This window comes from Onychomys torridus, chromosome 3 (assembly GCF_903995425.1).
Source record: "Onychomys torridus chromosome 3, mOncTor1.1, whole genome shotgun sequence".
Taxonomy (NCBI): domain Eukaryota; kingdom Metazoa; phylum Chordata; class Mammalia; order Rodentia; family Cricetidae; genus Onychomys; species Onychomys torridus.
The window spans coordinates 157,632,429-157,660,019 of NC_050445.1; the positions used below are offsets into that span (position 1 = coordinate 157,632,429).

A 27,591-nucleotide genomic window follows, 5' to 3' on the forward strand; every position below is an offset into this window, starting at 1 on the left:
ATTTTCTCAACTCAGGAAAAAATTTACCATGAGGTTGAGCTTCAAGTCAGAAACTTAGGTTTCCAAGTTCAATGTTCAATACATTCTTGACTTTCACTCTTGCATTCTGGGTAGACAGTTACCCTGGCTATAGGATTCAACTGCCCAGGCCTCATCTAAAGTAGGCTCCTGTCTCTCTGGATGGGAGAACTAGAAATCTCTCTGAGCCATACTCACCTTCCCACCATTTCCTTACAGTTAATATGTCTGACTAATATGTCATCTGCAGAAGGTTGTCCTAGAGCATGCAGTGCCAAGGAGGGCGCCATCACACAGGGAGCCCATGCTACAGAATGGTCTTATGAAGGATAACCAAGTCCTTTATTCCAAACCTGGATCCTTAACAACATAAAAGAGCCACACCTGTACTGTGACCACAGCCAAAGTCAGGATTATTCCAGAGAAAATGGGACATTCACAACCAATGAACTTAAATAGATCCTCTGTCTCCACAGGAGAGTTCAGGAAAAAAAAAAAAAAAAAAAACAGCAGAAACAGGGCAGTAAGCAAAGCCCTAAGGCAGGAGAGCGGAAAGTAGACCCTTAAATGAACAGAATGAGAAGAATAGAAAGCAACTCACAAGCGAAGGGGGATCAGCCATAGGCCAGCCATTACACTAAAAACTTTAAACATCTTGTTGAATTCAATCTCCAAAGCAATTGTACAAAACACACATAATTACCCTCACTTTAGAATTGAGTTAAATGAGGCTATCTGCCTGTGATCACACAGCCAGCTAATATCACCCAAGCAGCAAAAACAGTTGAGTCATAATGACGGCAAGCACCATGACAAAAGACTCCAAAAAAGGTGTGTTCTAGGGGAGTGTGAAAGAAAGTTCTAGAAAAAAATATATATATGTATATACTATGTAGTTAGAGTTTTCCTGCCTGGCCCAGTCAGGACAAATCTCTCTCACCCACCAGTCCCACAGTCTCTCAGACCCAACCAAGAAAGCACACAGAAACTTACATTGTTTACAAACTGTATGGCCGTGGCAGGCAGGCTGCTTGTTATCTACTTCTTCTATCTTAAATTAACCCATTTCTGTAGTCTATACTTTGCCACATGGCTTGTGGCTTACCAGTGTCTTTACATGTTGCTTTTCATGGCGGCGGTAGGCGGTGTCTCTCTCCAACCTTCTACTTCCCAGAATTCTCTTTCTCTTGTCCCGCCTATACTTCCTGCCTGGCCACTGGCCAATCAGAACTTTATTTACACAGAGCGATATCCACAGCAATACTATGCTTACTTCTCTATTGTTAATTCTTCTGTGTATGTTGCAAATGTTTACAGTTCGGTATTGTGAGTACATGTACAGAACATGAATGTGTACCTACTGTGCTCCCTGCTGCGGTATGCCAACAGCAGAGAATGGCAGGCTTTGCCATCTTAATGCCATCACAGCTGTCATGATGACCTACAACAATCCTCAATAAGACCATACCTGTGGGTTGTTGATGTTCCCTCCTGGAATGAAATAGGAAGTTCACTGGACAATGTAGTGGTATTTGCTCTGCCCCTGACCTTGAGCTCTACAGTCCAAGAAGGCAGTGCTTCTTGCCATTGTTTGTGACCTCTTAAGGACCCTCAGCTGAGATCCCAGCACTACCTGCTGCCCCCATCACTATGTGTACTTCTGCCCCTGCCTCTGCTACACGTGGTGTTGGGAGGTGCTAGAAGACAGAAGGGTAACTCCAGGGTGGATAGCACCTATGCAAATGCAGCCTCGGAGAACTCATCACCCATGCTAGAGGAGAACCCTGTGGTGGTGCAGATGTCGGGGGTCACTCATGCTCCCAATAGCAAGCCTACTGAACTCATTGGTTAGCCATGCTGGGCTTGGGTGAGATCATTTGTCTATCTTTGGTGCCCCATCTGGTGTGAACAGATATCTGACCCTGTCTCCCCTATGAAAAGTGAACACTTGCTTTTTTATGATTGACATCAACTCAAAAAGGTAGCAAGGTGTCTGTGTCCCAGTGTCAAAGCAGTGAAGAGCCGTCTCTGCAAGAACAGTTTGAACAGTTGGTGTGAGATCCACAGGACCAGTCTCACTACTCACACACAGTGCAGTAGCCATGAGGCCCAGGCAGTGTGACCAAAACTGGCTCCTATCTTCCTTCCCTTCTCCATGTTTTCACAATAAACTTCCGTCAACTCAGGTCAAACAGGCTGGAAATGTCAAACGTTATCACCTCAGAAGTTTCAAGTGTGCCAAACCCAGACATAAAATTTTCAGAACCACATGGAGAATCCCTCACAATTACAGAGCTGTGTGTCTAGCTGAGGGTCTGTGCCTATGTAGCAATAATACTTCACTCTATGGTTAAGTGGTTCCTTTTGGGGAGAAAGAAAGCAAGGTTGTAGTAAGGAGTTTTATTAAGCTCGTTGCTGGTAGCCATGAAGGATCCCCAGCAGGTTGGCCCAGACTCCTTTAAGAAAAAACTGTGGAGATGGCTTAGTAGGTAAAGACATTGGCTATCAAGCCTGAGGACCCCACATGGTAGAAGGAGAGAACCAACTCTCATAAATTGTCCTCTGACCTACACACACATGCGAGCACATGCACAAAATAAATGTAATTTAAAATTTTTTTTTTTAGCATTTTAAAATTTCATAGTAGGCATCTAAAATCTTATAGGTTATGTGTGTTGGTTCACACTTTAATCCCAGCACTGGGGAGGCACAGGCATGAATTCAAGTATGGCTTAGTCTTCATAGAAAGCTCCAAGCCAGACAGAAGAACATAAGGAGACCCTATCTCAAACTAAATAAATTAAAATGTAAAACTCATCTTAATTTTTGTTTGTTTGTTTGTTTGTTTGTTTGTTTGTTTGTTTTTCAAGACCGGTTTCTCTATGTAGTTTTTAGAGCCTGTCCTGGACTAGCTCTGTAGACCAGGCTGGCCTTGAACTCACAGAGATCTGCCTGGCTCTGCCTCCCAAGTGCTGGGATTAAAGGCGTTCACCACCACCACCACCACCACCACCACCACCGCCCGGCTTTTGTTTCTTTGTTTCTTTTGTTTTTGTTTTTTTGTTTTTTTGTTTTTTTGGTTTTGTTTTTGGGCTCATCTTAATTTTTAAGAGCCCTCTCAGTTAACAAAACCGTCCCAGAGCCTGAGTCCCTGTCACCTAGGCTGCGTCTTGTCAGTGCAGGTAGCGCTTAGCTGCTTCTCTCCATGTCACATAATCCTTGCGGAACCCGTGTGCTTAGCCTGACTCTTACTCTCTCTGTGCCTATCTGATAAAATTCATCGGAAGCACCTGGTGTTGTGATAACATTTTAGGCTGAGTCCTTATAAAAGCAACTCTGTGGAATGTGGAGATGTGAGGCGTGAGTGGGGGGCTGGCTGCTCAGACTCTCCCTGCGAAGGCAGTCCAGAAGCTCAAACCCAGTTCTGAGAGAGTTAGGAATAATTGCTTCTGTTCATTGTAATCCCAGGGACAGAAGTATTCACTAAAGTATGATTTAGAAGGAAAAAAGTACCCAAATTAAAAACCCAGAGTGAGCTCCTCCCTCCAGTCTCCTAGTCCCGCAGCAGACTCCCTCACCTGGATGCTTCCCTGTTCTATGGTGGCTCTCCTCCCAACTCTGTTCCCATTTTCTCACATCCCATCACACCCTTCTCATCTTCTTTCTGCCTTCACTGAACATACAAGTACATTTTAAGTATTTAATAGGAATTGACGTCATAAGCACTTGTGAGACTGAGGCAGGCAGATCTCTGTGAGTTCAAGACCAGCCTGGTCTACACAGTAAAAGAAAAGGAGCAGGAAAGAAAAAAGGAAGGATGATGGGGATGGGGGTTGAGGAAAGGAGGGAGGGAGGATGGCTCAAGTCTTCACAGGCTGGACCCTGGAAGGAGGTGCCCCAGGCAGGGCAGAGCAGCAGGCCTAGAAGTTTCTTCTGAGGTCATTTCACCTGCAGCAACCTGCACACCCATCCCGCAGTGATCCCTGCTCCCTAGAGAGAACTGGGTAACTGAATGAGCAAAGGCATGTCTATGTTCTCCTTAGTTCAAATACAATTAGCATTTCCTGTCCTGGAAGAGGCCCGAAGCAACCTGTAAAAATGGTTCACTGTTCTCTTGACCTATGAAACCATGCAAATCAATAGAGTCAAATGTCCTTGCTAATAACATCTGTGAAACTCTCCAGGCCACCAAACATATCTAAAAAGTCTCCAAGTGTCTGAAAGATGTCACTGTAAAGAAGCACCTTCTCTTGCTGCGACAGTGTAAATGTAGAGTCAGTGGGTGTGTGCACCCCAAATGGTGGGAGTAATGCTGTGCCTTGGGACTTAGAGGTAGATTCTCTGGTCATTGAATACCCAGGTTAACAAGGCTCCCAGGATACACCCCTCATCCTACAGAGCTCGGGGTCAAGGCAGCCCATGCAACACGGAGATGATCCTCATGGAAAGAAGCAAATTGTTTCTAAGCCAGAAGAGGAGGCTTCACAGAACAGAGATCCCAGAAGAAACAAAACCTCACAGGGCGGACATGAAGGCAGCATAAAATCACCCACGCTCTTACTTTCTACTGGGCACCAACAGTAACATAATTGCAAAGATTAGTCTTTCAAGCACTGTTTATGTTGCCTTGGTGAAGAGCACAAACTGGCAGGAGTCTCCTCCAGGACTGAGGTCCAGACAAGTGTGGATTCTCCCGATGATTTGCAACAGGAGGGCCATCCACCTCTAGCTAACCCCAGTGTCTATCAAAGTGAGTCACAAGTAAAGCAGTCAAGAGCTGCTACAAAGAAAAAAATCTACTTCTGGCCAGATGGAGGTGACTGGGCCATATCCATTATATTAACTAACTTGTAGTTAAAAAAAAAAAAAAAAACCCTGTCTGAGAAATACCAAAGTTTGTTCCTCTTCACATTTGTCTGTCAAGGATCTAATTTATGCACCAAATTCAAATGAGTCCTGTGTTTCCCTTTTTCCATGTAAATTAGCCCAGGGTGGCAAGGCAGGGCATTTCCTCACAAAAAGGCTTCCTTTCAAAGGACTGCAAAGAGCCATTTGTAATGCTTGGCCTTCCCTCCACAGCTGCTATTTAAATACTGAGGCAGGATTCTATTGCAAAATTGTATCTTACCTAAGAAAATTAAAAGTGGTTTCGCAAACAACAGGCAAATCTAGACAAATGAAACATAGAAACTCTGACCCTGTGAGGTAGTGCCCACAGGCTAGCAGGCGACAGCATTCTTCAGAGACTGAAGAGGACCTAGAGGTGGTGGCCTGGGGGCTATGGGGACGCAGGACCCTGAAACAGCAGCTTTGGGCAGGGCAAGGTGTTTAACCTCCCGCCAATCACTTTCAATAAATCCAAGTCTGAGGTAAAAAGCAAAGCAAACAATGCAGCAATCAAGAGAACCTAAGGTAGTGTCACTCACATCAGTGATACAGATAAATTAAAGCCATGTTCAGCACTTCAGGAAGTGTGTCAGGGCTCCGATACTGACACTCCGGAATGTGGTGCCCTGATGTGCTGAGCTGGAGCAGGCATACCAGACTACAGTATCCAGTCTTCCTTGGCCTTGTCTCTATCTTCCTCGATTCCTTCTCCTCCTAAGCTCAGGGAGGGGTTTCTATCACATTCCCTCAGGTGATGGGAGAAGGGATCAGGTGCCTGTAACCCCCTTCAGTCCTCTGGCTGAAATTTCATTATCCAAGAAAAATTGAACTCTGTCAGAGAGGAAGAGAATGAAAACTAAACCCCATACCAGAATTCAGAGGAACGCTGTATGGGCTCGAGCGTCCATCATTTCCAATGAGAATCACGTATGCTCCCCTAAAACTGCCTTCATCCCCCATCTTCCTCTTCTCTATGAAGAGGGTATTGAGTTTCAACCACCAGACAAAGAGATATCATGTAGCTCCTGAAGACACTTATATGAACAGGAAAGAATAGGACCCAAGAAAGTCAATAATGTGTTAGAATTGTTATAAATATAGTTGATCTTACATACCTCCTCTCAGAGGAGCCAGAGGAGCCACAGGAGTACCCAAGCTAGATTCTCTAGTCTTCAGTCCACAAGTCCTCCGGTCACCTAGTTCCTGGTCATGGCCTGCGCTTGGCTGCAGTACACTATGCCAGCAAATACGCAGGGCCTATGTAGTGAATTCTCTTGATTGCCAGTGTTTTCTACACTTTCTAAGTACCAAAGGCTTGGAAAGTAAAGCCAGCACTTTGAGACTACTTGGATCCAGGGCTATTTGATAAACTTACTGTGAAGAGCAAAGAAGAGACATGCAGGGTATTAGGAAAAGCCCTGTAGACACAGCTGTCCACCCTCCACACAAAGGTGAGAGTGGGAAACCATCTTACTCTACTGGCTCAGATACTGGTTTAGCTGGGAAGCTCTGCCTCAGCGCACTCTTCCCTCTCCAAACGCTGACCCTCAGAAAGCCGGACAAGCAGCGACGCCTCCCCCTCTATGGTGATATTTTATTTGTACTGAAATCTGATTTTATTTGTATGTTAATAAATAAAGTTGCCTGGGGGTGAAAGCTAATAGCAAGCCATAGCAAAAGCTGGACAGTGGTGGTGCATGCCTTTAATCCCAGCACTTTGGAGGCAGAGCTAGGTAGAACTCTGTGTGTTCAAGGATATAGCCAACATGGAGACACACGCGTTTAATCTCAATACCAACCATAGAAGACCTGGAGGTCTGTACAGATAGGCAGTGACGAGGAGGTCATGTGGTTGGGTTTACAACCAATGAGAAGGCAGAACAGAAAGTCAATAAGGACAGACACACAGGAAGTAGGTCTCTTGCTGAGGGGAAGGATGGCAGCGGCAGTGAAGAGTAAGAGCTTTTAGCTCTTAGCTATTTTTTTTGTTTTGTTTTGTTTTGTTTTTTTTTTGTTTTTCGAGACAGGGTTTCTCTGTGCAGCTTTGCGCCTTTCCTGGAACTCGCTTGGTAGCTCAGGCTGGCCTCAAACTCACAGAGATCAGAGATCGCCTGCCTGTGCCTCCCGAGTACTGGGATTACAGGCATGCACCACCACCACCCGGCTGTCCTCTTGGGCTTTTAACTCTGCAATTGGCTCTGTGTTTCTTATTTTAAAAAGATGGTTACATCTACACCCCTCAATACCATGCCTACAGGGTATTTAAGCTCCAGTCCATACACCTGCCACGTGATTTCTTCTTCCCCCAAGATCACCCAGGAATGCTTTGCTCATTAAATCTGGACTTTTAATTCAGCTTGACTTGGCTTGCTGCCTGGGGGGAAGGAGGGGGCGCACAGGGGGTGGGGGTGGGACATAACTACCAGGAATTTCAAAATACTCATCAGTACCTACAAGCCAATACATGTTTAGAGATTTGTCTTTAACTTTTTTATTTTATTTTTTTCTTGAGACAAGGTTTCTCCATGTAGCCTTGGCTGTCCTGGAACTCACTCTGTAGATCAGGCTGGCCTCAAACTCTGCCTCCTGAGTGCTGGGATTAAAGGTGTGCACCACACTGCCTGGTAGTGCCTTTAATTTTTATAATACTGGACAAATACACAGAGACAAAACTGTGACTGAAGACTGGTGGTGGCTGGGTAGTTAAAACCTTACCTTACAGGCATAAGAACCTGAGTACAGATTCTCAGTGCCCCACAGCTGCACACACTGATAATCCCAGGGTTGGGAGGCAGAGACAGGATTCCTGGAGCTCGCTGGCCAGCCAGTCAAGCTGAATGAATGGCAAGCTCTAGGTTCAGGTGGAGGTGCTTGCTGCCCTAAGATGCAAGCCTGATGACCTGAGTTGGATCACCAGAAGACACATACAGATGAAGGAGAAAAACGACATCACAAAGCTGTCCTCTGACCTCCACACACGTGCCACAATGCACTTGCATATGCATGCACGTGTCACATAAATAATAAGTAAAATTAAATTTAAATTGTTTCTGCTTTTGTTTTTTTGAGACAGGGTTTCTCTGTGTAGTTTTGGTGCCTGTCCTGGATCTCGCTCTGTAGTCCAGGCTGGACTTGAATTCACAGAGATCCGCCTGGCTCTGCCTCCCGAGTGCTGAGATTAAAGGTGTGCACCACCACCCGCCTTTTTTTATTTTTTTATTTTTTTGGTTTAAATTTAAATTATTTTAAACATAAGGTGGAGAGTGATAGAGGAGGAAGATACTCAGTGTTGGCCTCTGGCCGTGACACCCATTGTACACATACAGTTGCACACATACAAACAAACATACCTAAAAATACATACACACTGTATACAGTCACATACATGAAAATACAATAACAATAGAAACCAAAAGCCTTTTTTGTTATTGTTTTACACTAAAACACCAGTTCCAGCCCGTTGCTTTTGACCTTGTGGTTTCCACACTGGGACAGCCATGTCAGCTGGTTTTGTCTGTATTCTAATGTGACTTTTGAAGGGCTGGATTTTCTTTGTCTACAACCACACTTCAGAACCAACTACACAACCAACTCTCTTCAACTACTTTTCTTCCAAACTTTTCCCACACTGGACATTTAATTATGCAGATACAATCAGAGTTCAAATTGCTTAACCAGAAGGCTGCTCAGACTTCATGAAGGACACCTACAAAAGCAGGACAGCTGTCTACAACCACGTCACTGAATACAGCCACTCAAACGCTAAGATGCCATTCTCAGCCCATCTGTGGTTCCAGGACAGGACATTCTCAAGGGGTGCTTATCTTCTTCCAGTGTTCCCTGCTCTCAGCCACTGCAAACAAGAGTATAACCACCACCTGGGGTGTGCAGCCAGCTGAGACTGGATCTGAGCGGCTTTGTGAGGCTATTTTGCACCTTATTCATTGGAAGACAGCTTCCAAACCACTTCCAAGCATTTGTAAAACAAACATCACCACCCGCCAACAGTGTTTGCTTTCTTCTGAAATTGCTGTATTTACTGTAAAAACCACAGACTATAAACAAGAGGGCCTGATCAGAGGAGACCTTGAAACCACTGGGTCACTGAGTCAACACCGGAGGAGGAAGGCAATCGACTTGGACCTAGAATACACTGGAATACACAAGTCAAAAATCGATCTTTCATCTAAATTGTCTTACTAACTCAAAAAAAATTGTTAAGGATTATTCAGTTTCAAAGAGATGCATGGGACTTTCACACACAAAACAGGACTTTTAATCTTTTTGTACTCAGGAGGAAGAGACCTGAGGTACACATAGGCACACCAGCCTAGTCTGTGCATATTTCCACTTAAAATAGTACTTTGTCTGGGTGGAAGTGTCCAAGAGGCTCCCCAAACAACACAGACTATTGTCATTGCCCTGAGTGCCTCCCAGAATTGAAGGGAAGATCCTATTACTGAATATGCCATCTACTTCTGACACAGAACTTGGGAGAATCAAACTGAACTGACCTGGAAGCCTCCTCCTTGAGGACTAGCCCTCATGGTATCAGAAGGTGCTGTGCAAGCTGCCAAGGGAGAAAAATAATCAACATCCTATCTAGCTGCAGAGCCTGCAGACCACACTGGTGACTCTCCTGGTCACATCTCCCCAGGGTCGCAATACTGGCATTTTTATCTTACGGGTAACCAACACCTGTCAAGTTTGACTTAGTGCTGTTCAATAAGAGGAAACTCATGTCTGGCACTCTAGACCTAGCCAATTACCAGTGGTTGGAGAGGTCACAGACCCTAGAGGAAAACCTACTACCACCATGTAATTTCTAACTGTATTCTGAATACTTATCCTTAAATTCACAGTTAAGTGTAGCTCTCATCCCTCATCAAAGAATCTTCTTTTTGCAGAAGAGACCATCACAGAGATCCACAACTGTTCAGACTATAGAGAAGTGACAAAACTAACCTCAACTGATACATCTACAATGGAACCACTACACCTAAGTCCAGGGAAAACAACAAGGGGCAGAAAGATTACAAGAGCCGGAGGACCAGGACACAGCAGCGAAGATGCACCCCTGACCTCTCAACAATATGGCTGGCTAAACAAGACCAGCATAATGACAACTCCAGATGACATGTCTGTAAGCCCCTCAAGCCACGAAAGTGGCCAGGCCGCTCCCCCGAGGGCCTCTAACTGCCAGGTTCCACCCACAGAATACTCTAACTGCCCTAACTGCTGGACCCAGCCCCCACCCTACAGAGTAAAAAGCCCAATGTCTGGACATGAAATCCCACCACTCTGCACCCTGAAAAGTCCCGCCCCCTTCCCAAGAAACTCTCTTTATAAGTCCTCTATCCTGCTCAGTTTGCTGCTGTTTCTCGCCAGAGCAGAGGCAGCCACCCTCCTGGTTTTTCACTCCTGATAAATCTCTTGTGTGAGGCTTGTTGTGCAGTGTGACTTTGTGGTATTCCTTGGCTCTCGGCTGTCAGGATACCTTTCCATCTGAGCTGTACTCACATTTGGTCCCATGACTCGGATAGGCTCTCCTAGTACCTGCATTTCCCCTCGCGGTCTAAGGGGCACTGGAATGCAGTCCCTCATCTCCAGTCCACCCACAACAGACTCACTTTCTGGCTCAACAGTCACTCGGTACCCCATCCACCAGCAGCAATTATGTACGTTTCCCCTTTGGTGGGTGTAAGTGTTCCCTGAGGAAGTAACCACTGAGTGTCTGGCGCTCCTCTGATACTCTTGGAGGTGGAGGTACCACCAGGCACAGTCTTTAAGGCTACGGCTGGCCCTCTTCATCTGACTCCATCCCACCCCCTTTGGAGCGGCACTCCTGCAGATTCCTTAGGCCAAACCAGGCTATTGCACTCCTTCCTGCCCTCCTCTCCTACCTTCCCGCCGCCGGAGCTGCCTGTAACCCCACAGCCCCTTTTGGCCCTCACGGCCCTTAGTCTCTTCACTGGCTTAGCCAGGCTAAGCCCCTGACCCCGGTTGAGTGTGGTGGGGAAAAGGCTTGGTCCTTGTTCAGTCCTCCCTGTGTAGTGGGTAGCCATCCCAGCATTGGCCTGGAAGTTCCAACCCCCAATGAGGCTTCGGTAATGGTCACGCCCACAAGGCGGGGCTGGGGGAGGAAGCTGAAGACCCAGGATCGAGAGGAGAGGCCTCTCTTGGTTCTGGGACCCTGGACGCTGGAGGTGGAATTCTCCAGAGAACACCGCCGGACTGTGCCATACCTTTGCCAGACCCTACAACCTACCCCTTCATTTGTAAGTTACCACAAAATAAACCTCCCTTTTAACTACGGGAGTGGCCTTAATAGTTTCACCAATATCCCTGAGTCCAGGGGATGCCCATGACTACAGGTTCTAGTGACCTTTTCCCTCACCTCTATCATCCATGGGACTTAGCACACCATACCCTCCCTTTCCCCCTTGGGAGGCCTCTTAGAAAATCTCCAGCCTCTCCACCTGACACCTGACCTGAAGGGCACTAAATTTTTTTTCAATAAAATTTGGTATTGAACCCCTTAGACAACCAATCCGAAGGGCCACCTAATGGCATCTTAGATCCTAATATTATTTGAGACTTTTACAAATACTGTGAGCAATTGGGGGAAATAGAAAGAGATTCCCCATTCCCTATTTCTCTGCTCCAAGCCCTGTTTGGCTTTGTCCAGTCTAGCCCCACACACTGTGTAAATGTCTTGTCTTTTAAGTTATCATAGATAGATCTGTAAGTTTGTTGCAAAATGGGAGCTAGGAGCGAGACCTAGCAGGTTGGGGAGAAAGCAAAGGAGTAGACCAGCTACAATATGCCCGCACACTGTACACACAGTCCACTGGCCAGAGCTTCTCTGAGCTCTCTCCTGCGGCACCCTTTGTCTATAGCCAGGACTCAAAAATCTCCTATCTCTAAGCTTCCTTTGTTCTGAGCTTTCTGGATTCAGTTTTACAGGTATTCGGGTGTCTTTTAGGTAAGAGTGGCACTAGACTGTTGTTTTATGCTGTCTCACTTCAATTAAAATTTAGCTCTAGAGTTAGGGTGTGGCTCCCCCTCCTCTAGACCCAAGCATGCTGGTTTAAAGATTTCTTCCAAAATCTCTGTCCCATACTAGGTGAGCCACCTGCTGTGACGGAGAAAGGAGAGCAAAACAAAATCAAGGGGCAGACCACTCCCAAGGGGACCATCGCTGCTCATCTCATCCTCTTGGTTTTGGTTTAACTCTCTAAAACTTTTGCTAAGGTATAAATCTTATTTCAAAATTTGTAAAACTCAGTGGTCACTTCCTCAGACTCAGGATAACATTTACACTGACCAGGTAAACTTCTTGTACCTCAAGATTTGTAAGCATATTGGGTCTGATTAAAACCCTGTAAAATCTGTAACAAAAGGATTAATTTAAAACTCATAACACCAGGAATGAGAGTTTAAAATCTATAATAGGTAAGCTTAAAGGAACATGTGCCTTGCTGCCTCCTTAGCTGCTGTCTCCCCACTGGGATGGAGGTAGCCACATGGTTGACAGCCATCTTTGCTAGGGTTGGAAAGAATGGACTTTGCCATGTGACCTCACTCCCATCTTGATGTAAGTGACCACATGGCATAAGCCATCCAAGGAAAACAACAACTCCTAGCTGTGAGGCCCAAACCAGATGATTCTTCCACCACTTTTGATCACACTAACAAGCCTCACAGTCCCTTCTCTTCCTCTCCAGCATCTCTGGTCTCCCTTCCTCCCTTCTCAGTGACAGGCGGCTCACTCAGTCAGGACTGAGGCAGCCCCTGACCAGGACCCTGAATGAAATTACACCACCCCAGGGCACACCCTTGCTAGAGGTCAGTTTGTAACCTGCCTCCTGGCTGGCCGCCCTTAAAGAGGGAAATCATGAAAAGAATTCAAGAATTAAACCGGGGCAGACATGATGACCCATCTTGGCTCCTAGACCTCACAAAGCCCTCTTACAATATACCAGTCTGGATCCTGAGACCCCAGATGGAAAACAACTCCTCATGACCTACTTCTCCCAGAGTTTCCCTGATACTAGGGTCCAATTTAAATGTCTAGAGAAAGGACCCCTGACTCCTCAGGCAGAAGTCTTAGTGGTGCCTTCAAGGGGTATCATGGGAGAGATGAAAAAGCCTGAAAACAAAAATATCTGATGCTAGTGAAGGCCTTTCGACTGGCCATAGCAACTGCCCAGGCTCCCTGGCCTCCCAAGACCGAGAACCTTGGGGTCCCTTTCAATGCAGTCAGGAGGTCACTGGGCCCAAGCCTGTCTGATCCCTCATAAACCACCCAGACCATGTCCAAGGTGCCATCAACAAAGACATTGGGGTGCTACCTGTCCATGTCCCTCATAGCATGGGGACATCAAGCCCAGGTGGCCCTTCAGCTGACCTCCTAGATCTGGTCATGGATGACTGAGGGGGCCTGGGCTCCCTTGGCCTGACCATTGCCATCTCTCACTGAGATCCTCAGGTAGACATCACAGTATCAGGGTGATCTCTTTCTAGACACTGGGGCCACTAGATATTTAGTCCTGACAGAGTTTTAGGAACCCACATCTTCTTGTTCCCCTATTGTCAGGGTAGGGTGACGGCTTTCCCAGTCTCATCACACCCCACCAAATGTGTCACCCAGGCTCAATACTCACAGCCTCGGGGAACTTAAGTCTTTTATCTCTGACCTTTTAAGAAAGAAGCCAGGCCCTTTCTTAATGGGCATGCTCCTACAATGCCCTTCAGTACCCAGCATGTGTGCAATTTGACTTACTAAGACATCACACTTCTCCAGCTCTTTTCTCCTCTACCTGTTCTAACCACGTGTCTCTCCCCTTCTACTGGGTAAGTGTCACTGTGGGGCTCCCTGCTTTCTTTACTTTTACTATAAAACTACACAGGTGTGCCAGGATACCATCCATTCCCTTCCGAGCTGTAACACTTACAGGTATAGCTGGCTTCTGACATCCAGGATACCTTTCCCTTCACAGCTGTAGGTATAGCCTGGCTTCTGATGGCCAGGATACCTTTCCCTTCAGAGCTGTAACACTTTTTTGTGCTGAAACCTGGGACTGACTACTTCCCTTGCTCTTTACCATTGGTTTTCCTCTCAGTTCATCCAGCATCTCCAGTGGCAGCTCAGACCATCCCTACCTCCAGGGACAAACAGACTCACTGGGCCACCATAAGTGAACAAAATCGATGTGCAGAGAGAGGGGTTCTTTGTCTCTTCCCCAAGGAAGAATGTTTCTTCAAGGCCAACCAGGCAGGTATAGTGAAAGACAAGTTCTGACAATTCCAGATGGATCTCCAAAAATGTAAGAAAAAGTTCAATGCCTCTGGCTAGTGGCTCATTGATAGTCCAATGTGGAATTAGACACTACCCTTCTTAAACCCCTTTCTCCTGCTTTTCTTAATCTTACTAGTCACACCATGTCTTATAAACTTCTCATCTAGACTTCTTCAACAATAGTTTCAAAAGATTTCTAACCAGATTTTTAATCGGTTGTTATTACAGGATTACGAGCCCCAAGCTACAGAGCCAGAGGCCAGCAACTCCCATTATACTCTGATGAGGAAGATCAAGTTTACCTGAAAGACTTCCATGCCCTGATTCAGCAGGAAGTAGTCTAATGATAACATCGCCCCTTTCCTGTGACCTGATTGTTTATCAATAACAAACAAAGGAGGGGTGATTGTAAGCCCCTTGAGTCACACGAGTGACCGGGCCCCTACCCTGAGGGCCTCTAACTGCCAGGTTCCACCACAGAATACTCTAACTGCCCTCACTGCTGGACCCAGCCCCCACCCTGCAGAGTAAAAAGCCCAATGTCTGGACATGAAATCCCACCACTCTCCACCTGGAAAGCTCCACCCTGAAAAGTTCTGCTCCCTTTCCAAGAAACTCTATATAAGTCCTCTATCCTGCTCAGTTTGCTGCTGTTTCTCGCCTGAGCACCCTCCTGGTTTTTTCCCTTCAAATAAATCTCTTGTGTAAGGTTTGCTGTTGGTGTGACTTTGTGGTATTCCTTGGCTCCCAGCTGCCAGGATACCTTTCCGTCTGTAATGCTTAAAGTGCCAATGTGGATGAACACAGGGCCCCACTCCTAGAAAAGGACTGGCAATTAACAGGGGCTGAGAAAGGGAGAACTCCTTTTTTCAAGGATGAGACCCTGCTAAGTTCTACAGAGTCCCAAGTGACACTCAGCAGGTAAGTACATGGGAGAAGGGGCGTGCAGCAATACTAAGAAAAGAGATCATGAATTTGTGAGTGGGGACATAATAAAAGCTAAAGCAGGAAGAGAGAGGGTTGAAAAATGTAAATACAGCACTCATGTGTGAAAGGCTCAAAAATAATTTAAATTTAAAATAATAATAAGTAGGTATGTAACACTCTTCTTCCCTCTGGGCAAACTTTTCTGTATGATGAGAAGAATGTAAGAACTGAACCAATTCGACATTTTATAATATGCCTATTGTGGAGTTGGAGAGATGGCTCAGCTGTTAAGAACACTTGCTGTTCTTGCAGAAAATCCAGGTTCAGTTCCCAGCACCTGAGTGGCTCACAACCACCTCTCGCTCCAGCTCCAGAGGCTCCAGCACCCTTTTCTGGCCTCCACAGGCACTCTGCACATACACACAAAACACACACAAAACAAAAAATCTTTAAAAAATTTTTAATTATCTTATTATTTTATATGAATGAGTATGTTGCCCACATGTATGTCTGTGTACCACATGAGTACCTAACACCCTCGGGGACCAAGAGAAGGTGCTGGATTCCCCTAGAACTGGAGTTATAGATGGATGTGAGCTGCTTGTAAGTGCTGAGAACCTATCCCAGGTTCTCTGGAAGAACATCCTGTTTCCTTAACCACTGAACCATCTCCCCAGCCCAAAAACACATCTTTTTAAACATGCCTATAGTATGGTAAGTTTAGGTGGACTTTGCAAAATGTTTAACTTAATTTGTCCCAGCTCAGTCACCTAGCAACTATTAAGGGAAAGATAAATAAACATTTGACCTATATAAGTCATTGGTGTCATATGGCCTGTTTCTCTGGCTTGCAGCATCCTCTCCAATTTGAAACATTTGCCCCAGGAGTCCTAGGTTGTAAACAGGGGTAAACTAAAGTCCAGGTACCTGAAGAGAATTAGAGCCTGGAGGATTCTTTAGGGTATGTCCTCACATTAAAAAAGGGATTAAGCAGTTGCTGAGGGTGGAGACCCTGAGCATCCAAACTGCAGAAAGAACGATGCTCCCAATGGTCATCTGTGTCATGAGGCACTTACTGGAGAGGTAGCTGCTTTTGAGTTATCCCTGTTCCTTGTAAGTGACTTTCACCCACACTCCTGTTAGTAACCCCAATAAAACTCACTGGTTCACCAAACTGGACACTGGTGCAATTGTTACTTTGGTCTGTTGTGGGTTCCTTTTCTGGGGTGAGTAGACATATATGTTGTTGTCTCCCCAGGAAAAGTCTGTCACACAGCCATTGCAACAGCTTTGGATTTGTTTTGAAAGTGGAGGCTTTTGGATTTCTGTTACAGCAGATAATACAATTTTATTAAAATATGGTTCATTAGATAGAGTTGAATAATTTAATGATCTAAGGCAATTAGAAAATCAATTGGCATACAATAAGGACTAGATAAATATTAGATGTTGGTAGGTCTCTTATCATAATCAATGATCACCTGCTTCTGACCAGATCTACAATGGTGGCACCTGGTGCTTTCATCTCTGGTACGTTCATCAGAATAGCAAGGCTCACCGAACCCTATCATAGTTCAAGGAAGCATCAGGATGCTGCCATAAACACCAGTCATTACCCTAGATAATAACTGCAGTAAGCAGAGAACATTCTCCTGAGAGTTGTCTTCTGAGCTAGGTAGTAATAATGGTTTCTGAGTGACACTCACGAAAAGCCTGAAATCCCAGGTGTCCCTCCCTCAGGTCCAGTCCTTCCAAGAAAAGTGCAGCCTAACTAAGAAGCATCCGCTGCACTGAGAGCAGGATGTTAAAATCTCCGTCCTCCCACAATACATCCGCCACAGCTTTTTATTTAGCCCTTATCTCTTCATGCCTTGAGTTATAATTATTTGTATACATCTCTTATCTCCTTCATTAGATTATAAACTCTTTGAGAACTACATTTATCTCCAACTTGTCTGGAGTGTAGCAATGAGTTCACATGGTACACTATGCAGAGTACAATCCATGATCTCTGTTGACTGCCTCCAAGACAATCTAGCATGGGAGATTATAAGTCCACCACCTTAATTACTGACTGCATAACTGTAAGCATGGAATTCCCATCCTAAAGTATGGTATGCACCTTGGTAAAATAGGATGATACTAGACTATGTAAAATCACACCAAAAAAGACCACTTTAAGCACTCAAAGCTGAGAATTTCCACATTTAACACCTTTTTTAAAAGACTTGTTTTAGCCGGGTGGTGGTGGTGCATGCCTTTAATGCCAGCACTCAGAAGGCAGAGGCAGGCAGATCTCTGTGAGTTCAAGGCCAGCCTGGTCTCCAAAGCGAGTTCCAGGAAAGGTGCAAAGCTACACAGAGGAACCCTGTCTCAAAAAACCAAAAAAGATAAAAATTTTAAATTTTTTTAAAAAATGAACGACTTGTTTTGGAGCTGGAGAGATGGCTCAGTGCCATCTCAGAGTACTGGCTCCTCCTGCAGAGGAACCAGAATCAGTTCCCCAAACCCACCTTGAGTGACTCACAACCACCTGTAACTCAGTTCCAAGAGCTCCAACACCCTCTTCTGGCCTCTGCAGGCACTGCACACACATGGTGCACATACATGCAGGCAAGCACTCATATACACAAAATAAATCTTTAAAAAAGAAAAAGATTTGTTTTTAATTATGCACATTTGTGTGGTCCATAGAGGCCAGAAGAATATGTCAGATCCTCTAGAGCTGGAGTTAAAAGTAATTGTGAGCCACCCATGTGGGTGCCAGGAACCAAACTCAGGTCTTCTACATGTGTGCTTAACTGCTGATCCAGCCCCCAAAACTCTCTGTTGTAGTTTTAGCTATCTGTAGTGTTAGCTATTAAAATTCTCAGTTCATAATATTTATTAATAGTAGGAATTTAGACCAATAACTTTACGTGCAACTTGAAGGGAGACTGTGACACATGAACTTACAACATGAGTTTATTTTTTCTTCATCGTCAGCTGTATGTGTGTGTGTGTGATATGGCTGTATGGGTGCAGCTGTGCATTCCACAGCATACATGTGGAAGTCAGAGGACAACTCTCAGGAGTTGGTTCTTGCCTTCAGCCTTGCCGAGGTAGGATCTCTCTTTCTGCAATTGTGTGTCCCTGGCTAACCAGCCTTCATGTTTCCAGACAATTCTCCTGTCCTTGCCTCTCACTCCCCATAAGAGTAGTGGATTACAGAAGTGAGCTACCACATCCAGATTGTTTTGGTTTTTTTGTTGAGGCAGGGTTTCTCTGTGTAGTCCTAGCTGTACCAGAACTCACCATGTAGTCCAGGCTGGCCTTGAACTCACAGAGATCCACCTACCTCTGTCTCCCAAGTGCTGAGATTAAAGGCATGGGCCACCACAGCCCCAGCCACCCAGATTTTTATGGGTCTTAGGATAAAACTAAGGTTGTAAGCCTGTTCAACAAACACCTTTACTCACAAAGCCATCTTGTCAGGCCCTCCCTCACTTCTTACTCAAAGGGGGTTAATTAAACTTAACAATTAAATTAATCAAAGTTCATACAGTATTCCTTTTTTATACAATTTACTGTGAGGATCTTAACAATTCATGGGACTTCCCAAACAACTCTTTCCTTATCACTCAGAACCACAAGATTCTCCTTTGAATGACCAATGAGTGCTTTAGATTTATTTATAGTATTTTATGTGCATGGGTGCTTTGCCTACATGTGTGTTTGTGCACCACCTATGTGTTTGGTGTCCATGGTCAGAGAGGGTATTGGATCCCCTAGAAGTGGAGTTACAGATGTTTGTGAAGAACCATGTGGGTACCAGAAGCAGCCAGTATGCTTAACCACTGGGCCATCTCTCCAGCACTATAAAATACATGATTTCTGTAATCATTTGTAGCTCCACGGGAAAATCAATCAGGCACTGGAATCCATGTCTCCTCACCCTTCAGCTCTTCTCTGAAATCTCACTGAAGAAAATAAACTCATTAAGGAAAATAAACTCATTATCATCCCATTTCTACCACCAATTGGGAGTTTCAATGACAAGGGATTAGCTGTAGACAGCAGTTATCAGGGTGGCTTCCATAAATGCCCAGTAGCTACAGTCAAACTAACACCCTGTGAAGAATGCTAAAAGGCCCTAGTCCAGATCCAGGTAGCTGTTGGTGAGCAACAAATCATTACATCAGAGTTCGGACTCATCGAAAAATTGAAGTGAGAAATTCCCTTGAGCTGCAAATGTAGTCTCCAAGACCAAGATGGCTTCTCCCCAGAATAAACTCAACTGTACTGTGTTTAGTCCTTGGTGCATATTAAGTGTCAAACTAACCAACAGTGACCTGGGCAGAAAACAAATAAGGCCATATGACAGCCAGAGAAATTTCTGAGGAATCTAGAGTTAGCGGCCTATGAAAGAATTAAAACATATCAAGACCATAGAGGAAAGGAGCTGCAAAAATATCAAATTTGAGACAAATTTGGAGAAGAGGTTCAGATTCCCTTGTGCAGCTGTGAACAAGAGGCAGCATTTCCAGGCAAGCAAAGTTCAAAGATGAGAGGGTCATGAACCATGGCTCTGGTCTCAGCCCTGCTTCAAAGGTCAGTGACCTTATGATGGCTGCATGACCTCATTACTCTCAGATTCCTGAACTCCAAATCTGGATAGCAACAATCTCTGACAACAAAATAAGGAAGCCAAGGAGCCTGAAGAGCAATGCAGCATGGAGTATCAAATGCCCAATAAGTTAGGTTAGTGGATTTCAAACTAGAAACAGTTTGTCTTTGTGTACAAAGAGAAGAAGACATGGTACTAAGCTCAGCATGGTGGACGCTCTGATAGTCCCTCACCGGGGGTGTGGAGGTTGCAGGAGTTCAAACCCAGTCCCTGCTATATAGGCAAGTCTGGGAAACCTGAGACTCTGTCTCAAAATAAAAAATAAAAAATGATATTAATGCCAAATCTGAAGGAACTCCACAAAGCAACTGTTGGGTTAATGGAGGCAGTGAATGTAACTACCGTGTTAAAAAAGACTGGTATGTTCAGCTACATAAAAGGTTAAGCACCTGCAGCCTAAGGAGTTGGCTCTGTGGTAGTGTCTGCCACACAAGCTTGAGGAGCTGAGGTCAGATCCCTAGCTCCCATGTGAAAAAAATGTACCTCTGTAACTGGGACAGTTGGCCTCAGGGACAAAGGTCAACTGGGCTGTCTGAAATGAGAGGCTCCGGGTTCATAGAGAGAACCTGTCTCAAAAAATATGGTGGAAAGAGAGACAAGAAGTCACCTAATGTTGACTTCTGGCCTTAACACACAAACACACACACACACACACACACACACACACACACACACACACATACACACACATACACACATGCTTGCATACACACCTGAGCATGCATGTACCCACTAATAAGTCTTCATTTGTGTGCCTGAGTGTGTAACCTCCATGACTGGAGGCAAAGGTGAGGCCATGCCTTCAAAGGCCCTCTCTAATTACCGGAAAAGGAAGCAGGTTAAAATTTTCGCTTTGGTCACACCGAAGCCCCTGATTTTTTGCCACCTCCTTTTAATATCGCACAGAAAAGAAATTCTTCCTTTAACTTTCAGCCCCTGAAGCACCATGATTTATGACCTCTAAACATCTGCTGCTTGCCAGGAGTGGCCCTGGCATCAACTTGGTGGATTATGAAAAAAGCTTGGGTCAACAACTTACAGAATGGCAAGAATCAGAACATTCTAATCCAAAAAGGTCAACATTGTGGAGAACCTGACCAGCCATCTCTTCTCTCCTCGGCCCTCCTGGGGACAGGTCCCCTGGTTTCGCCATCATGTCTATGTTTCCTCACCCCTAGGGTCACAGAAGGACACGTAAACCTCTTACTGTCATGTAAACCAGCTTCTCCTCCTGACTGAAAAAGACCACACACTGGCACACACAGACTCTTGTACATTGGCATTCTACAAGAGGGTTTTCTAGAAAAGTGAGGCACACAAAAGGGAAATGGAAAGAAAACAGTGTAAAGCCAACACAACATAAATGGAAATTACTCTCTTCACTTAACACAAGGAATGTGAAATTGTACATCAGAAAACAAGGCTAGTAATAAGTCATGTTGACATTATGACCGTGTGATACAGAGAAGTCATATAACCTCTGTGGTTGGAATCTCCAGACTTTAACCCCTGCTAAGTGAACTGTAACAAAAACACCAGAAAGAGCCAAACCAAAGAAAGTCAATAAAACACCTGGCTCTACTCTTCAAAAGTATCAGGGCAAAAGCAATAAAGACTGAAGAGTCATTGCAAGAGAAAATGAAAGAGATAAGGTGGCCAAATGCAGCAGGGATCTTGGGAAAAATGCAAGAGTAGAAAAACCAGTACAATCCAGATGAGGTCTGGAATTTAGTAACTAGCAACACACACATAGCAAAGTCTTAGTGTGGACAAATGGCATGCGAGATGCAAGCCAGGGTGTCTCCCATCACTTTCAGCCTGACTGAGTTTGGGACCACCTAGGAGACACACATCTGGGCGTGTCTGTGAGGCTGTAACTGAGGAGGGAGATTCAACCTGAATGTGGCTCACCCCAGATTAATAAAACCAAGAAAGAGAGACCGCCAACGGAATGCCCACAATTCCCTTTTCTTTGCTTCTTACCTGCCCAGTTGTGAGCAAGCACCCCTCCCCCACTCTGCCTGCCATGGTCCAAAGCTGTTCCTGCCATCACACCTTGCCTGACTCAACAGATGGAAGCCTCAACCCATGGGCCCAAGTAAACCAACCCTTCCTCCCTTGGGTCTGTTTCTTAGGCATTTGGCCACAACGAGAAACCTAGCTGATACACGCGTATTTGAAGAAAAGGAATAGGGCAGGTTTCTCCCTTGAACAAGCGCCTTGACCACTGTGTTTCAAGATTTTTTTTTTTAAACAGAGAAAGCCAGGCACGCTGTCACACACTGGTAATCCTAACACTCAGGAGGTGGAGAGAGGAGCATCAAAGTTCAAGGCCATCCGGAGCTACATAGCAAATTCAAAGTCACCTTGCCCTACACAGTACCCTAGATAAAAAAAAAAAAAAAAAAAAAATCAAGTAAGTTGAATAAATAAAACCAAGAATCTAATTAGCAAAGGCTCTTAGCTCACCTAACACAAAGCCAGTCTGTTTCCTTCCCCAGCACTCTCCTTGTATGATTTCTACTGAAGCTAACTGTACACTAGGCTGTAAGGACCTCCGGAAGTTTGTTTACAAGTTGGTTTTCTCTGTTGACAAGGCCACTGCGATGTCGTTGTCCTCCAAGCCAAACTGCCACCTTCCTCATCAGATCAACTGTGCCTGTTTGCAGATCATCCTGGTAGGGCTGATGGACTGCAGACACTCCTTCAGAGAAGGAGCAGGTGGGAGGGTCATTGAACCCTGGCCTAAGCAACTAGCTAGCGGCACACATTTCGGTCCTAATAGTACAGGCCTCGGGTCTCAGGGAGGGATTTGAGTGTACAGGCTGGGAAACTGAAGGCAGGCAGAGAACTCCATCTACACAGACACAGGCTGGGAAGACTGAAGGCAGAGAACTCCATCTATATCGACCCAGAGGAGCCATCATCCACGCCTGATGCAGACCTTCTGAGGCAGTAATTTAAGTCACCCACACTCCTACTAGTCACCCCTCACCCATGCTTTGTGCCTAAGTCCAATAAACTCATTGGTTCCCCAGGGAGAAGTCTGGTTTGCCATTGGCACTTCAGAAGGAAGGGGGTAGATGTTGCCTAGATCCTCTCCAAAAATAAAAATTCTCATGACACATCCATAGGAAACTTTACAATTGTGCATAGTTGGAAAAAATCATCACTTTAACCCATTTGGAACTTTAGCTCCAACAAATTTCTCAAGAATTTGGAGGAATTGAGACAGAGTCACATTTCATTGTTGAACAATGAAAACTGTTCAAATTAAGACTAGCATACGCTCAGCTGAAGGAGAGGAACTAAGGTGATGATGGCTATTGTCCCTTCATAGCAACTAAGAAAGAAACATGGTTCTGGGAACTTGGCAGAGCAGTCTGGACATGCTGGGCTTGTGATTCCCAGAATCAGCTCTAGGAGCCTGCGATGGCTGCTATGGCTGAATAGGAGGGCAGCAGAAACAGACACAGGCAGCAGACGAGGTTCAGGCAAAGCCGCACCCACAAACTGCCCAAGGCTGGGCTGCCACGTTTGGGGGCATTTGCTCCTGGCCGCTGGGGAAACCAGGACAGACGCGAGCTAAGCTCAGAGACTTCTGCTCTGGGCTCTGCTGGGATGAGAATCCATAAATCTTAGAGAAGAGTTGGGTTCTCAGACAAGAGGATCTCTAGGTCCCGACAGGAAAGGACACCCTTCTGTGGTGATAAATGGAGAGACAGACGGTTTAACTTTAAAGTGGAAGCAGGAACTGAGAGCCAACCCTCAGGGTGGTGAGCTGAGAGTCAGATTACAGGAAAGCCAGGCTCCAGCTCAGAGTGATTCACACCTTGAAGCCTTGTCCACTGGATGGATAACAGGGGCTCAGGAGTCTGAATCTATTTGCCTCTTGGGCACAAAGCTATTAGCTCAGACCCTTCATGTTCTCCAGGGTAACCTGTACTTGCATACAACCTGCTCTATGGGAAGGAAAAATCCCCCCGAGAACAGGGCAATCAGGCTACTGAGAATCCCAGCACAAAGACCTGGGACACCCCTGGGAACCAAGTTTGATCACATGATCTCAGAGCTTGGATATCTCAGCCCACAGTATCCAATGGCTGTTTTCAGGGGAGAAGAAGGGGTCTTCTAATGGTAAAATTTAATGACTGAGAAAAAATAAAATAAAATAAGATAGAAAAAAATTCTACCCCAGAAGAGGTTAGGGTGTAAGGGGCAGAGCCTAACATCTTAATGGAAACACATTATGCCTTTCTATTATAACTTAACTACATTTGTATAATGATACAAAAATGGTCTTCGATGGCTGTCTCTGGGAAGACAGAAAGGCTTACAACCCCTCACCAGTGGACATTGTTCTTGCTATCCAGCTGAATTCTCATGGGACAGTGACAGACGCCATCGGAGGCTCCCAACAGGTGACCCACTTTAGATGACACAGTCCTCAGACAATGCTATGAAACCCTGACATTCATGGCTTTCCCCATTACAAACACTGCATTGTCCCACTTTGCCTTTTAAACTATTTCTTTTGAACCATCTAAACAGGACTCCAACAGCAGAGCAGTGTAAGAATGAAGAAATGGAGCTACAAAAAGTTAAGAAGTTTTCACATAACAAAGAAAATCATCAGCACAATGAATGGATGGAATGGAGGACAATCTTCACCAGCTATATCTCAGACAGGGAAGTTAAAATTTAGATTATATGAAGAATTATGTGCTGTGTGGTTTTATGTAAACTTGACACAGGCTAGTATCATCAAAGAGGAAGGAACCTCAATTGAGAAGATGCATCCATAAGATCTGGCTGTAGGCAAGCCTGTAGGGCATTTTCTTAATTCAAAATTGATGGGGGAGGCCCCAGCCCATTGTGAGTGGTGCCATCCCTGGGCTGGTGGTCCTGGGTTCTATAAAAACTCAGGCTGAGCAAGCCATGGGGAGCAAGCCAGTAAGCAGAGCCCCTCCATGGCCTCTGCATTAGCTCCTGCCTCCAGGTTCCTGTCCTGTTTGAGTTCCTGTCCTGGAGTCCTTCAGTGATGGACTATGATGGGGAAGTGTAAGCCAAACCAACCTTTTCCTCCTCAGCTCGCTTTGGGTCATGGTGTTTCATTGCAGTGATAATAACCTGACTAAGATAAGCTGTAACAACTGAACAAAGAATCAAAACTGCCCATCAATAAATGGGCTGATGAAATAAATAGTTCCCAAAAGAAGAAACATAAGCTATCATTATACAAATAAGCATTTTATGTTCAACATCTTTCTTTAGCCAATCAGGAAAACGCAAATGAAAACGTTAAGATTCTGTCTCCTCTGAGTCATTATGGCTCTGATCAAAGAAATAAAGAAAAAAAATGACAAGAGCATTTGCTGTTCTTATAAAGGACACAGGTTCAGTTCCCAGCACCCACAGCAGGCAGCTCAGGAGCACCTGTAACCCCAGATCTAATACCTCTTCCGGTCTTTGTGGGGGCAGAACACAGATACCACATATTCATATATTCAGGAGCACACATGTGCATGCAGACACACAATAAAATAAGTTTTATAAGAAAGAAGTTCAAGGAAAGAGGAATTCTTGTTCTCTGATGAAGGGAGTGTAAACTGGTACAGCCCTTATGAAACCAATATAGAGATTTCTCAAAAGATTAGAAATAAAGCTACCATATGTTGCAGCTGTCTGCTCCTGGGTCTATGTCCAGAGGAATCTATAGCCTACAACAGAGATACTTGCACATCCATGTTTATTGCTGGTGTGTTCACAATAGCCTGGAAATGGAACCGTCCAGGTATCCATCAACAGATGAATGGAGAATGGCATGTGGCATACATACACAATGGAATTTTACTCAGCTGTAAACAAAATGAAATTATAAAACTTGTAGGGAAACTGATGGATCTAGACATTATTATATTGTCCTCGTTGTTTTGGAGGGGGTGTTATTTTTGGCGTTTGTTTGTTTGTTTGTTTGTTTGTTTGTTTTAAACTTGACACAGGCTAGAGTTGTCTGGGAAGAGGGGAACACAACTGAGAAAACGCCTCCATCAGACTGGCCTGTAAGCAAGGCTCTGGAGCATTATCTTAACTAGTAGTTGATATGAGAGGCCTCAGCCCACTGTGGCCTGGGTTGTATAAGAAAGCAGACTGAGCAAGCCCTGGGGAGCAAGCAGCACTCCTTCATGGCCTCTACATCAGCTCCTGCTTTGAATTCCAACCCTGAATTCCTTCAGTGACCGAGTGTGACCAAGAGTTGTGAGCTAAAATGAAACCTTTCCTCCCCAAGTTGCTTTTGGTCAAAGCCTGGCAAGTGGTGGTACAAGGCCAGCCTGGTCTACAGAGTGACAGCCATCGTGGTTACACAGAGAAACCTTGTCTCAAAAAAAAAAAAAAGAAGGAAAGTAAAGAATAGAAACCTAAGACATGTATTAAGTGAGGCACTCCAGCTCAGAAAGACATCATGTGTTCTCTCCTATATGTGGATCCTAACATTTAATGTTTGTGTGCTGTTGTTACATTGTTTTAGTCACCACTTTTTGTTTTCTAGAATGTTCTACAGGTCCTATTAATCCTTTTGCAGCAGCTTAGTTATAATTAACCTGCTGCTGCAACTGGTTTCTCAGCCAAGGAGACTATGAAGCTGCTTCTCAGAGGTCACTTGCAGCCAAGCTCTAAGACAACAGTTAGTTACCACACATCATCTGGGTATGACGCTAAAGCTACGTTCATGCAACATGGAACATTCATAAAGATAATTAACAAGCTACCAGTAAAACACTATAATATGACTGCCACAGAAATCTATAAATAAATAGCACTTAGTTCTTATTAACTGGCTTGAAAATGTCATCTTTCATGGTTAATTGCCAGGAGTTCTTGTCAGTGTGTAGATGTCACATTGCAAAACAAAACTCGGGTAATTCTTCATCATTGATCGCTCAAAGTTCAACAACAACCAGACACTATGGGGAACTGGAAATGATCTTGAGTGACACACTGAGTACAATTTTGACATTATTTACCTTAAAACATGAAATAATCTGCCCTCTTAGGTCACGCTATCTACATCATTTTTTTCTTACCTCTGAACTTCTTGGGTGGGTTAGCAAGGTCCCCTGCCTCTGGGTGTACCACACACCGGTCATCCACCAACCTAAAGGGAAAGAATGTTTGTACTGTTAGCATCATCACACTCATAAACCACACTCCACACAAGGACATTGGGTAAATATTTACAGTTTGAATACTCAGAAACTTTTCAGGAGTCCTGGATTCATAAAAAGATCTGATTGCTCAAAGAACAGGAAGTATTAAGTGGTAGGAAACTGGTTAGATCAGCTATGACCTTGACAGCCACCAAGCACAGCTGAGCTGTCTAAAACCCCATTAAGGGAAATGCCCTGACCTCTAGGATGTTATGAAAGTAAGCACTAACCAAGTAGCAAGGTTATATATATATTTAAAATGACATGCTTATGATCAAGCAGGCAATATTCCTCCAGTATGGGGAGCAGAGGGCCTCACAAGGCCTGGTCCTTAACTGAAGAGCTGTTAGCAGGTGATAGCTGCTGAGAGACAATCATTTTTCTTGAGAGATGCAGCCTTAGCAGGCTGCCCACACTGAAGCAGATGGCCCTACACTCTTGCACAAGTAGTGGACAGCACTAACTGACTCATGGGTAATCGAAGGATGAAGAGATGGAATGACACCGGGCAGAAGACACAGAGACAGAGGGAACATGAGGGAGGGCCTCAGACTGGATATGATCTAAATACATTGCATTCATGT

The 27,591-nt window shown here is 44.9% G+C and overlaps 1 protein-coding gene across 1 annotated transcript in view; it reads right to left on the bottom strand.

Annotated features, from left to right (window-relative positions):
* Itpr2 (inositol 1,4,5-trisphosphate receptor type 2) overlaps positions 1–27,385 on the bottom strand; it is a 387,210-nt gene extending 359,825 nt beyond the window's left edge. Inside the window, exons 1-2 of the mRNA XM_036181996.1 lie at positions 27,327–27,385; positions 26,885–26,955 (exon numbers count right to left, since the gene is read on the bottom strand). Coding sequence (XP_036037889.1) covers positions 26,885–26,955; positions 27,327–27,385 — 130 coding nt within the window. The remainder of the gene's footprint in view (positions 1–26,884; positions 26,956–27,326) is intronic.
* Between the last annotated feature and the right edge of the window lie 206 nt (positions 27,386–27,591).